This window comes from Hypomesus transpacificus, chromosome 9 (assembly GCF_021917145.1).
Source record: "Hypomesus transpacificus isolate Combined female chromosome 9, fHypTra1, whole genome shotgun sequence".
NCBI lineage: Eukaryota > Metazoa > Chordata > Actinopteri > Osmeriformes > Osmeridae > Hypomesus > Hypomesus transpacificus.
In genome coordinates, this window is record NC_061068.1 from 9,405,832 (window position 1) to 9,418,749 (window position 12,918).

General features: G+C 43.0%; 1 protein-coding gene across 1 annotated transcript; it reads right to left on the reverse strand.

Annotated features, from left to right (window-relative positions):
* Positions 1-184: 184 nt before the first annotated feature.
* Positions 185-11,220, reverse strand: prkcda (protein kinase C, delta a). Its single transcript, XM_047024674.1, has 18 exons — positions 11,115-11,220; positions 7,961-8,090; positions 7,644-7,843; positions 7,456-7,522; positions 7,007-7,163; positions 6,424-6,455; positions 6,148-6,233; positions 5,878-6,007; positions 5,675-5,775; positions 5,220-5,316; positions 5,007-5,137; positions 4,735-4,908; positions 4,395-4,486; positions 2,556-2,618; positions 2,292-2,430; positions 1,848-2,036; positions 1,625-1,753; positions 185-1,537 (listed from the first exon to the last, which is right to left on the reverse strand). Exons 2-18 carry the CDS (start codon positions 8,067-8,069, stop codon positions 1,379-1,381), a joined length of 2,055 nt encoding a protein of 684 aa, XP_046880630.1. The 5' UTR covers positions 8,070-8,090; positions 11,115-11,220; the 3' UTR covers positions 185-1,378.
* Positions 11,221-12,918: the final 1,698 nt, after the last annotated feature.

Below are 12,918 nucleotides of genomic sequence, written 5' to 3' on the forward strand. Positions count from 1 at the left end.
CTGTTATACGTCATTGACACTAAAAGTAATGGTCCACCAGAGGGCGATCTGATCTTATACTTTGATTCACAAGATTCAGTTGAGACCCGTAGCTGCAGATCATGTAAAATGTATGGCCCCCATGATATGCTTGTAGGTCTCTAGGTCATAGTTACGCTTGTTTAATTCATCAAAGCTCCATAACTACTTTGAAAAGTTTATTGTGCCGGGACATTTCAGAAAGATTGACTTCAGACATTGGGATGATTTTTTTTATAAGATGTAAAAGATGGAGACTGTAAAAAAGCACATAATTAAAGCGCACCAACATATACATGTTAAATCAATATACATATATATCTATACAGCATGTCAATAGGTCCCTTTCCAATGTTTAGCATCGCAAACAGTACGCAAATCATTCAAATAATACATGTCTATAAATGAGATATTTCACAACAGGAATATAATAGCCTACCTAACTAGACAGACCACTTGTATTTAGTTCACTGTGTAGTGAACTCACAACGCCAGGCTAGTCTACCTGGCTAACCTGTAGTTGCTCTGTCTGAATTTTCTGAATTTACTTAACACTAGATGGCACACAAACCAGTAAACCACACATTTTTACAAATCTCTCTTATTGACTGAGAAAGGTTCTTCATGCGACATAACCAGAAGCAATGATTCAGTCAAATAATGCATTGGTAGGAGAGAAGGTGAATGTTGGTGTGAAGTCTTTGGACGTGCAAGCAGATAACTCAAACAAACCTAAACACCTTCATCCACACACACACTAAAGTGCTCCATTCACTGGAAGAGCCAGACATCCCTTGTGATGGTACTATATTGTTGTCAACGAGTGTATCCCACATTTAAGGTTCCAGGTGTCAATACAGGAGCCATCTTAATAATCAGAATTCAGTTCTATTTTGAGGCAGGGTTTTACTGCAAAGGAATGGTAGAAAATCAGAGGCTCCTTGTGTTGGCTCTTCAAACTGGTGAGTGTCTTATAACAGGGGTCCTTTAACTCACTTCAACTGACACTTTCAATGCGGGTGGCAATTAATAGAATCATCTACATACGGCCCACAAACACCTAGACACCCTAGCATGCATCACAAAACTATTTATTTGTACAAAGGACAATTCTTGTAAGTTATACTCTTGTGATTTCTACAAGTACCAGAGAATGACTGTTTGTGCTTAACAACAGAATAGGCACACAAAATACTGAACATGGTACCGCTCACTCACTTGCAGGTTTGATCACGGGACAGAACAGACACCTTGACGAACAGACCCTAAAACAGTACTAATTAAACCCTGGTTTCACCTCTCCCCTTTGACCTCTGGGATGTCAGTGCCCAGGGTGGAGACTGGCATGAAGGTCTGCTCCTCACTTTTCCAGAAGGTGCTCCATCTCAGGGTTGATAAAGGAGAAGCCGGCAAAAGCTGATTGGTCCATGGAATCAATGAAGTTTTTGTCGCTGTGAGAGAGGCGTGGCTTCTCACTAAGGAATTCACGATCAAAGTTGCTGCAGTCGTTTGGGGCTTTCTGTAATGGGTGTAAAGGTTAGTCAAGTAACACTGTACACCTTTGTCCTCTATACTATCTTGACAGACAGATTTATAAGACCCTCACCACTTTTGGTCTAAAGGGGGGTTCCACCTCCCTCCTTTCCAAGGCCGACCAGTCGATGTTCTTGAACAGGGGCTGTACACGGACATTTCCCACAATGCCTAGCCTGCGAGTGGGGTCCCTCTCAAACAACTGCATGAGTAGAGAAGACAAACACAATCAACGAGGCCAGCTCAGTTCAGAGAGACAGGTCTATTTTATATTTGGAGAAGGGTACAGTACAAACCTTCTCCATCAAGTCCTTGGCCTCCTTGGTGATCCAGCGGGGGAAGTGGGGTGTGTCCATCCTGATGGACTCAAACAGCTCATCCTCATCATCACCATGGAAAGGTGACTGGCCAATCAGCATCTCATAGAGCAGCACTCCGAATGACCACCAGTCCACTGAGAAGGAGTATTTTTGTCCAAGCAGGATCTAACGAAAGATGTCATCATAAACACACAACCCCAAAAAAATATTATTTGATTAAAATATTAGCCGGGTAAACCTAGAGGGTCTCTGAAATAAAGGACGAAAAAAAGTATTGCCAAAATGTAAACATTAGTGATTGTATTAACAACAAATTCCATTTGGTAAACCAAACGCTGTTCAGTCACTTAGCTAGACTAACCTGTTAGCATTTTTTCAATCAGAGCAAATCCTAACATCAGTTCAGTATTTGTTGTGTACCTCTGGAGCAATGTAGTCTGGAGTCCCACAGAAGGTGGTGGCTTTGTTTTCTCCAAACACGTTCTCCTTACACATGCCAAAGTCGGCTATTTTGATGTGTCCCTCCTGATCCAACATCACATTATCCAACTTCAGATCTCTGAGAGCAGAAAGACGAAAAGCAATTTGAAGGAAGTGATGACTTTAAGTTGTTTGTTTGTATCATGATCAGTTTTTGTGTGGGTGTGAGTGTGTGTGTGCTTGCATGTGTTGTTCATGCCCTACCTGTAGATGATCCCCTTGGAATGTAGAAACTGTAGGCCACAAACAATCTCAGCGGAGTAGAATCTAGACGGGGGAAGAGGGAGGAGAGAATAAGGTAGACATTACTCCTGATCTAAAACGTATTTTGCAGGATGGCAGTGTTTTTCCAAGGTGGTGTAGGAGGTGATGAATGTAGTCTCTGTAGGCTGGGCTGTGTGTACATGTGATGCCTACAGCAGAAACCTAATGGTGTCAAATGGAAAAGAGAGAATAAACACACTCAATATATGCTCCCACCTATGTTTCCTTCAACTAGCTTAATTTCAGCTTTCTCTTTATTCCATTGATGGACCCATATAGCAGCCCTATTCCTGATGCAGGGCAATCAAACCCTTAATATGTTTAATAGAGAAGCAACAATGCAATGTTCAAGATAGATAACCAACTTAAAAGAGTTTGTGCTAATCAGCAATGCTTTTACAGAGACTTGTATTGAAGAAGTTACATCCTGGCTTTGCAAATTGCGAGAGAGTATTCAGGCCCATAGATAGTGTAACTTTCTTTATTTTCACACAGTATTAATTATTGAAGTGGACATTTGTATGGAGAAGTATTTTGAGGACAGGTGAACAATGCTATCCTGTTGAGAAACCTGAGACCACTGAGCAGCGACCAATGGCAGCCTGGCAGCCTTAGCTTAGGTGTAAGCCTATCACTGGCTTCCTTCTTTTATCATCTCTGAAAGGCGAAACAGAAAGCAGGGGACGATGTACCCATGTAGTTGAGGATTCAATGGGCTTCACTGAATGACTGACTGATTTACTGACAGATTGATTGACTGGTTGATAAGATACATGGCTTTGTCCAGCCTGACCTGTTTTCTAACTCTCACTCACCACTAATGATGACAAAGTCATTATCAAATGTCTGGGTAAATCCTAGTATAGGTTCTAACGATACTGAATGTACAGAACATAAGCTCTTACACAAACAGTTGTTTGAAGGTTCAGACAAATTCTACCAGCTAGGCAGGATGAGGGAACTCAGACACAGAGAGTTACATTGTTAGTAATGGAGTATACATGGGATGTGTTTTCCCCTCTGGTGGTAGTGTGAGATTTGGGGCCTGTCGGATGATAGTGGGTTCAGAGGTAGCAGCAGATCAACAGGCCCTTTGTGCTGTGATAGTGGGCTCGTTGGAAACTCATTGGTTCAGTCTCTGGCCAGGGAAAACTATTGCATAACCAGGAAACCAAACCCAGGAAAGACTTTCCACTCTGGGCTGCCAGCTTCTCGTGGAGAATCCACACGTGCACACATAAATGCACACACACAGTACAAGCACGCATACTCATGCACAGAATGTGGTTAAAGATTAATACTCCCAGCTGGATAGAGTGTCACTGGCCTGGCAGCAGTGTACTAGTCCTGTCATCTTACCTGTTTGCAACGCAGAGGGTTTGGATAGGAGCTTTGTAACTCAGTTCAATTGCTAATACTAGATAGTTTAACCCATATAAACACGAATCAAAGTTAAACTTCTTGAAAAGTCAGGTTTCCCCAGTCTCTGTTTTAGAAAAGAGGGGGGGGGGAATTATGTCATGTTTGTGTTGACAACCCTGTTTGGTGACTGATGAAATAATGTCACACACACATACACCCACACCCACTCGTATTACCCTCTCCTTACAAGGGCAGTCTATTGCTCTGACCAATGGAAAGAGACCAATATATAATATGCTGCCAGAACTGTGCAAATCTGTTTTCCATCAGAACACCCATGGGTCTGAGTTTGTGCATCTGTTTTTGTGTGAGTGGCATGTTAGATTTGCCTGTCAGTCTATGGCTGATTCTACTCACGTGGCTCTGTAAAGGTCAAAGCGACCCTTCTCTTGAATGTGAAACATCAGGTCTCCTCCATTCAGGTACTCCATCACAAAGAACAGATGCTCCTGTCACAAGCAGGACATGTGCATTACTACTGTGGCCTTCCACATATGTCAATCATATCAGGATGTGGTTTGCAAAGAATAATAGGAACTCAAAAGACAACTTATAATAAATGTGCAGACCACACAGTAAAGTTACCCTGATTAAGGCATTGACGTATAGCTCTATAAGTCTATTGTATTTCAGGTATTCTCTGTCTCTCTATGACTGTGTTTATGTGCATGTGTGAGCGTGTGCGCATGTGAGTTACCTTAGTCTGGAAGGTAGAGAACAAGTGGGTGAGGAAGGGGTTGTCCCAGGCCAGAGCTAAAACTCTCTTCTCCACCATGGTGCACTCCACATCATCATCCATCAAAACCACATCTTTCTTCAGAGCTTTGACGGCAAAGTACTCTCCACTGCCCTTTAACTCTGCCAGCAGGACCTACGAAGGGAGGGGAGCAGGAGAAGTGAGGATTGTTAGTAATCTTGTCCTCTAACAGATGCCACAAAGCAAATGTATGTTACCATGGCAATGCCTACCTTGCCAAAACTTCCCTTGCCCAGAACCTTGTGTAGGATGAAGTTGTCCACGTTGATGTGGGTCAGATGGGTGAGGCGAGTCGGTGGCACGGGGGTGGTGCCCTCCCACAGCCTGCCATAAGGGGTGCCGTCTAGAGGAGCAAACATCCTCATCAACACACACAAACAGAAACACACACACACACAAACAGAAACACACACATACACACTGACCATTGACATCCAGACCAGCCAAGTTCCTTGAGACCTCCTCATAGACTCCTATATCTGGCAGGTTTGGCTGGTTTGGGTCTGAGCGCCTTGTGGATTTCTGTGAATGGACAGAAGAAATACAACAAGAGAAATGTACCTTAGAGAAAGAGAGAGCTAAATAAGCAGAGGTATATCAAATATACAGTACAACAGACTGTTTAACGGATCTGATTATACTGCAGTGAATCAATGAATGAGAACATGAGGAGCACATTAGCCTTGTGTCCTTAAACACACAAGAGGAGGCAGCTCAGCTTTCTGGTGCCACACAGCCTGGCCCGACTCAGGAGTCACCCAGACACACGTCTGTCCACACCAACACACACACACACACATTACAAATACACACATACGCACACAACCTCATGCTGACACACGCTCATGCTCATGCTCCAACAAACATTACGGTTACCAACCTGGCTGACTTGTGTCAGAGCTTCAGCTAGTAGTTTCTGGTTGATCCCACAGAGGTTGGCTACTTTATCCTGACACTTGTGATGGACATTCATGGCACAGTCTAGGAGAAAATGTTGTAACTTGGTTATAGACGTACACACTTCTACATGAAGAGAAGAATCAAAACACCCACATTCACATACACACCGAGCTTGTTCCCTACCTTCACATTTGAGCCCCTGTTTAACCAGGCCCCACAGGAGACTGCCACAGTGGTCACAGAAGGTGGGGCTCATGTAGTTGTGGTTCTTGAAGCGGTGTGGCATGTCAATCTTGAAGCGCTCCTTCTGGAACTGTGAACATACATAGGAGGGAATGTACCACACATTTATGGAAGGTTTCCTGAAGGTTTCTCCAGAGAAAACTCTCAACCTGGTTGAATAAGTACTGGGGTAAAAGAGCAGGAACCTGGACAAAACCTGGTCCAACGTACCACAGTGTCCCGACTGTTGGCCGCTGTGCCCGTGCATCTTCCAATGATTTTGTCTATACATTTCTTATGGATGGCTGCATTGCATTCTGGAGAATATAAGGGGAATACAAAATCATACACTCCACATCTGACAGCTGATCAACAAGTCATAAAGCCTATATAACTGTGTTTACAGTGCTTATTTTCCATTTGAGGTGAAATATGGTCAAATGGTTGGTTTATATGGTATGGTTTATATTTTTGGTGAATTTCATGGTACTGGTTTCATCCACTTACGTCGGCATTTGTAGCCTTGCTTGTTGAGTCCCCTGTGGAGGACAGAGAAGAGGAAGGGAGAGCTCAGGGCTATGATCATGACTTCCACATCTGAATGGACTGCTGACAATAATGGCCTTGCTATCTTGATTAGAATGGTAATGAACGCCATTGGATGCAAAGGGGTGGTATATTGCTCACAGAACTGTACAGACCAAAGATTCACACTTTCATTCAAACACACACCTCTGATGTATTCTCTTGCTGTTGCTGGTAACCCATTTTTACATCAAAAACTTCAAAGTCAACCAATATATAAAAGGGGTCAGCATATTGTTAGTTAGTATTGCTAGTCAGCATTACTAGTCAGCAATGCAAATTTGTAATGCTTTCCTGTCATTTAAACTGACGAAAATGCTAGCATTTTTTTTTGTCTAACTAAGTTTATTTCTGCTAAACTATATAGGAATTCTGATCGTCTCAGGCTCCAACACCCCAAGATAGACGCAAGTGGAGATATAATGGTATCTACATAAAACATGAGGTCATCTCCCCAGCGTGTCCACACACAAGTACACACACATGGTGTAAAGGACAAACTGACCAAACAAACTCTCGGCAGACAGAGCAGAAAGTGGGCTGTCTGAAGAAGGTGGCGATAAACTCGTGGTTCTTAATGGAGTGGATCTTAGCCTGTTTGATGGCCCCTCGTCTTCGGTTGATGGTGGGTCCTTCCTCCTCCTTCACAGACTGCTTACTCTCTACCAAGAGGCACACATGAAGAGAAGAGACAGGCTCTCGGTTTATTTGTTTGGAAAAAAATAAGCTAGTCCCTCTCTCTCTCACTCTCTCTCTCTTTCTCTTTCTCTCTCTTACATACACATACACACTAACACATTCTGTGGTATGCAGTCTGTTCTCTCCTGATCCATCTGTCCAGTGAACAGACAAGCTGTGAGCCAAGAGACTGTCCGAGGGTGAGGGCAGATGGTTTAAGAGGTGGGCAACAGAGGAGGAAGAGGAAATGAAGATGAGGAAATCATTACACCCCACCTGGATCAGCTCCTTCCAGGAAGTACTGCACTGCCATCATCACCTTCCCCGAAGGCTGAAGATCCACCTGAATGCACGCACAGTAGATTGTCGAGACCAAACCCTCCGACACTTCCATTCAAACGAAAACCGCCTTTACAACCCCACAGATCTGGATCACTTCTGTGTCGCACTTTCCTGCGTCTTACCCAGAATTCAGCTCGTCCATTGGCCTTCTTGCAGCGCTCGGCGAGGACGGACACCCCTACTGTGACCTCTGCCAGAGGCTCCTCTGCCGTCTTCATCAGCAGCACCTGCAGCACACGACCCTCGTAGATGTGGGCGTCGAAACTGGACTTCCAGGCTGGGTACATGGTGGGCTTCCTCTGGACCAGGGTCTTACCCCTCTCTGGAGGGATGGGAGAGGAATTATCTCATGGCATCCATGCCACTATGGAATTACTGTCATGCCATAAACATACTGTGTGTGCATGAACAGTCTATACAGCACAATCCATATCCTCACCAGTGGTGAGGGCCTCCTTCATCTTGATGGCACAGAAGGGGGGGTCAGCCAGGGGAGATAGAACGCCCAGGTCGTAGGAGTTGAAGCCGATCCGCAAGAAGGGCGCCATGGTGACCGGTCCCTGCGCCACCTGTTCAATGAGACCAAAATGTTACCCCAGTCACATATGTTGACATGTCAATTTGATTACTGCTAAATACACATGGCAAAGTACCATGATTCAGCGAAATGGCCGTCTGTACTCTTTAAGTGACACACACAAAAGAACACGTTTACCCACAAGCTTCAGTCACATGTACTGTATATGCACAATTCACACGCATCAATAATGTCCTAGTTTTTTTAAGTAGTTTTTATAAAGACAGCCTAAAGAACTTTAAAAGCTTCCCTATTTAGAAATAGAAGAAATAATACAAAAAACGTGATTCTCAGTTAGAGAAAGTCCTATGATTGAAAGAGTCCTATGATTGAAAGAGTCCTATGATTGAAAGTCCTGTGATCGGCCAATTGAGTAACAGAGTGTGTGAGTAAGAATGCACGAGTACCCTTCCTACAAGTCACCTCCTGTACACAAGTAAAACTTGGGACAGTCATTTGGTCACACTGCAGAACAGCATTTTAAAGAAGTTTCAAATAAGGAGAAGTAAAATTGCATTGAAATTCAGGCTTGACAGACTGATTGGGGTAAGGTTAAACATACATTTTATGTTTACTGTAGATTAGTACATTCATAATCTAAATCACACCCATGTACATTAGCAACCAGGTCATTGTAGCACCTCTGTCAAGAACGCCTAGTTATCTACCTGTGTGTGTGTGTGTGTGGGGGGGGGGGGGGGGGGGGGAGTTGCTTGGCACAGTTCTGTGTGCCAAGCATTGGTGGAGAATTATTACAAAACACATACACACACAGACACACAAACAAAGAACTCCTATGTGCAACAGTATGACAGTGATGTTGAGAAACTAGAAGCCACTGTGAGAACTTGTTCACCACTGTGAGTGGAGCTGCAGAAGTAAAGGTATTTCCCTACGTTCCTGACAGCTAGCGAGCCGCAACATGCCCAGACGCCAAACCCCCAGACAGGTCCTCTACATGCCTCACTTCCAAACTCACAAACACCAACTACAAGGGCAGAAAACAAGTACACAAAGACAAGTAACATTTTGCACATAATAGCGAGAGAGGGTTATACAAGAGAAATAAAAAATGAAGTGACGCTTGTCAGTACGTGTGAAAGCAAAGTCGATAGACTAGTTCACGCCCGTAGCCCTGAGCTGTGATGCTTTTGTTATCTAATCAATAATAACCTCACTGTTATTGGTGTTAGTGTGTGTGTGAGTGCGTGCATAGTGGTGGCGGTGGAGAAGGGAAGCATTGAGATTGACAAGATCTTCAGTGTTCTACTTGAAGTCCCTCAGTTGCTGTAGCATACTTCTCCTTTACTTCCTCAGAAGTACACAGAGATCTAGTGATGGGACCGTTTACGGTCACACAGAAAAAGTGTGTTGTTGTCAGGTGTGTTTGCAAGACTGTGACTGATCCAGTTAAAATGCTTTAAGACCCAGAATCATTCATATGAGAGACAAGCAACCAGATACAGTAAAATAGGTCGTTACTAAATAGTATGTGTGTGTGTATGCATGACTGAGTCTATGTTTGGATGCACCAATGTTTTGAGACACATAATCTGTTTTCACATATTATCCACACACACACACATTCTAAACATAGAAACACAAACAGACAGGAAGAATGCTCACATTTGTACTATTTCATTTAATGTCCTGTATGCGTAGCAACAACTATAAATTACTGAGATAACACAATTAATGAGATGGTGGAGCGTGTATGTTAATGAGAGCGTGTGAGCAAGAGAGAGAGAGAGAGAGAGAGAGAGAGAGAGAGAGAGAGAGAGAGAGAGAGAGAGAGAGAGAGAGAGAGAGACACTGAGAGATAGAATGAGATAAAACAGGAACAGTGTAGTAACGACTGCCTGTCAGAGACTTGTGCTGTAATACTGCAATGGGCAATCTGAGCTGACCCCAATGGCTACTGATGCCCAGCCCTCTCAGCTGCTAGCTCCATGTGACCAGCTTCTCCTGGGTCTTTCTTGGTTATGTTCAAACTGTGCAGCCACTGAACATATCTTTGAGGCATGTAAAAATTGACATGCCATTGTAGATAATAGTAGATAATACATATCCTAACACAGACACATGGACTCTCTCTCATCTACACACATCACGCATATTGCACAGGAGGATTTGTCAGTGTCAGCGTGTTGATGATCAACATCCTTAATGCAACAACTGTCCGAGTATACCTACATGAATGCAATAGGATGTGGTAAATCATTTCAGTTAGCTGCAGTAAGATACATTGTGAGTCATAGTGGAGTTATAACTGGATTTTCCTTTCCAATCATTCTAGATTACTGTATAAGCCTATAACGATCCTAAATCGACGAAATATGCCTATTCATAGACATATTTTTAAATAGGCTATTTATGCTCTAATCTGTGTCATAATAATCTGTACACCACGTCAATTTTCCCAAAATCTATTATCTTGCATGTCAAAATAAACCAGTATAGGAGATTGCTGAAAGGTATAGACTAGGATATTTCGATTAACTGTCACGTTGAGTTTACCGAGTTAATTTCACCAATTAAACTGTGACCGGTACAGTGGTGAGGTGATTTTAACAGTTTGAGAACACAATGTCAAAATGTGAATGAAAATAAAGTTTATCCATATGTTTAAATAAGTGCATCATACCAGTAATCCAACAAATACATGATGGTCCATATATTGTGCTATTAACTATAGGCCAACTATATCCATGTAGCTTCAAGTTGCCGACATCGGAACAGAGCAGACGTCCCTTAAATAGGGATACATTTATATTGAATGTTTTTGAAGTCAGTTCAGATTGTGGAGCCTGGACATAGATATAGTCAACTGCAAGTTTAACTGTGAAGATAGTTATTGCCGTTACATTTCCTTGAATACAAAAAACATAGAGGCCATCATAATTTGTCCAAAACTTTTGAGAATGCTTGCTCATAGCAGGGACCGATTTTTTTTTGTTGTAGTCATAATTTAGAACTATTTAACGGTTTCACGTTAAAGTACGTGTGATTCACTTACCTCGACTTGAAAACGTGTCTTTTCTTGTTACCGTTTGCTTGTCGTGGTTGCTCTCTTCCTCCCGTTTCTCGTTCTGTGATTCCTTCGATTGAGGAAGTACTTGCGCGCTCTAGCTTCTCCGCAAACTGTGTGACGTCGACCAGGTACAGACACAATCAAACACACACACATACACAAACTGCATTGCGGACGCACTTTAAGCTATTAAGCAACAATAAGTGTAGGTGTCCCCATTTTGTATACATTTTGACAAAGTAGACGTGTCTTTGATCTTACTGTCTCTGTAGTTTTTGAATAGACGACTTGGGTCAGTGCTCATGAGGACGATGAAGCAGGTTCAAAAAGCATAGTCAGACACATGATATATCTAAATCTTTCTGATGGACACACTATTTTACTTCCTTCATCTCTGGGTTAGATTAAAACATTGTTCTAAGAATGGGACCTGCTCTCAACCTACAGCTGACAATAAGTCTGGTACAGGATCTATCCTGATTACCTAATGTATGAAAAGACATGGGTTTTACACACAGCAAAAGTGTGTGTGTGTGCGGAGGATGGGATTGTAGAGTTAGTTTGCGGGGGTAGTCTGAGTTTAGGCAGCGCTGTGTGGCTGTGGAGGTGGCAGATTTGGATCCTGCAAATGCTAGTTCTGTCTTCAGGCTAAACTGGCTCTAGCCCTCCACATTACTCATCTCTGCCCAACATTTAGCAACATGCCTGATTAACCCATCCCCTACACAAACACTCACATATGCTCTCACCATCACCCACTGTGTACCAGTTAAATTGTATGTAATTAGTTATTAATTAAGTAATCCAAGATAATTTCACAGAACAGACACACTGGTGTGTAGGTGAGGATGTTTTTGTTGTGCTGAAAGTTAAAACTGCTGCATACAGGTGTTTCCCTGTTCTACCCTGATTCTACCCTTTCAGGAGTTACATAACAGGGAGATCCTGACTCATAACAGAACTAGGGAACTCCTTACCTAACCTTACAGGATTTTCCACTTTTGTGATGGCATTTGTACGTTTGCCTTTGTATGCAGCACCTGTGGACTTCTCCTGTAGGTCATCTCACACAGATTCTGCCAACCTCTTTACGTAACTACATGGACCGATTGGCATGCATACTGTACAGTTCAACACATCTCACTCCCCAGTTCTCATAAGTGTGTTAAATTATTGTCTGGAGTTACCCAACTTCTTGTCATGAAGAAATGGTTACATTTAGGATATGGAGATTACATGAATCCCAAATGACTGTCATAGTAATTTGCACTTTACTCTATTCTCTCACCCAGCTGTGAGCTAATGACAAGGGGAACATGCCACTGTGTGTCTGTGTGTGTGCATGTGTGTGTTTGTGGGTGGGTGTGCATGTGTGCGTGTGTGTGTGTGTGTGTGTGTGTGTGGGTGGGTGGTTGGGTGTGGGTGGGTGGGTGGGTGAGAGAGAGAGGTACAGAGAGGTTTGTGGTTGTGGCTATAATGTTCATGATGTACAAATTACACTGACACTGCCACCTCTGGCTTTGTTTACTGTAGTTGTGTTTTCTGTGTGTACTGTAGTTGTGTTTTCTGTGTGTAGTCCACTACTGTCTTTAAGAGCACAGCACAACCTCTCTTTAAAATGTAGAAGTTAATCTCTTGATAAACATGAGATTAGAGAGTGAGGCGGCAAAAAAAGAGGGAAAGAATGAGGGAGAGCATAACCTGCCATGCTGCAGAGAGCAATAGGACTGTACAATATTACGAAAGCCAAACCAATCCTTTCCCCTTCTACACACAGCCTATGCCGGCG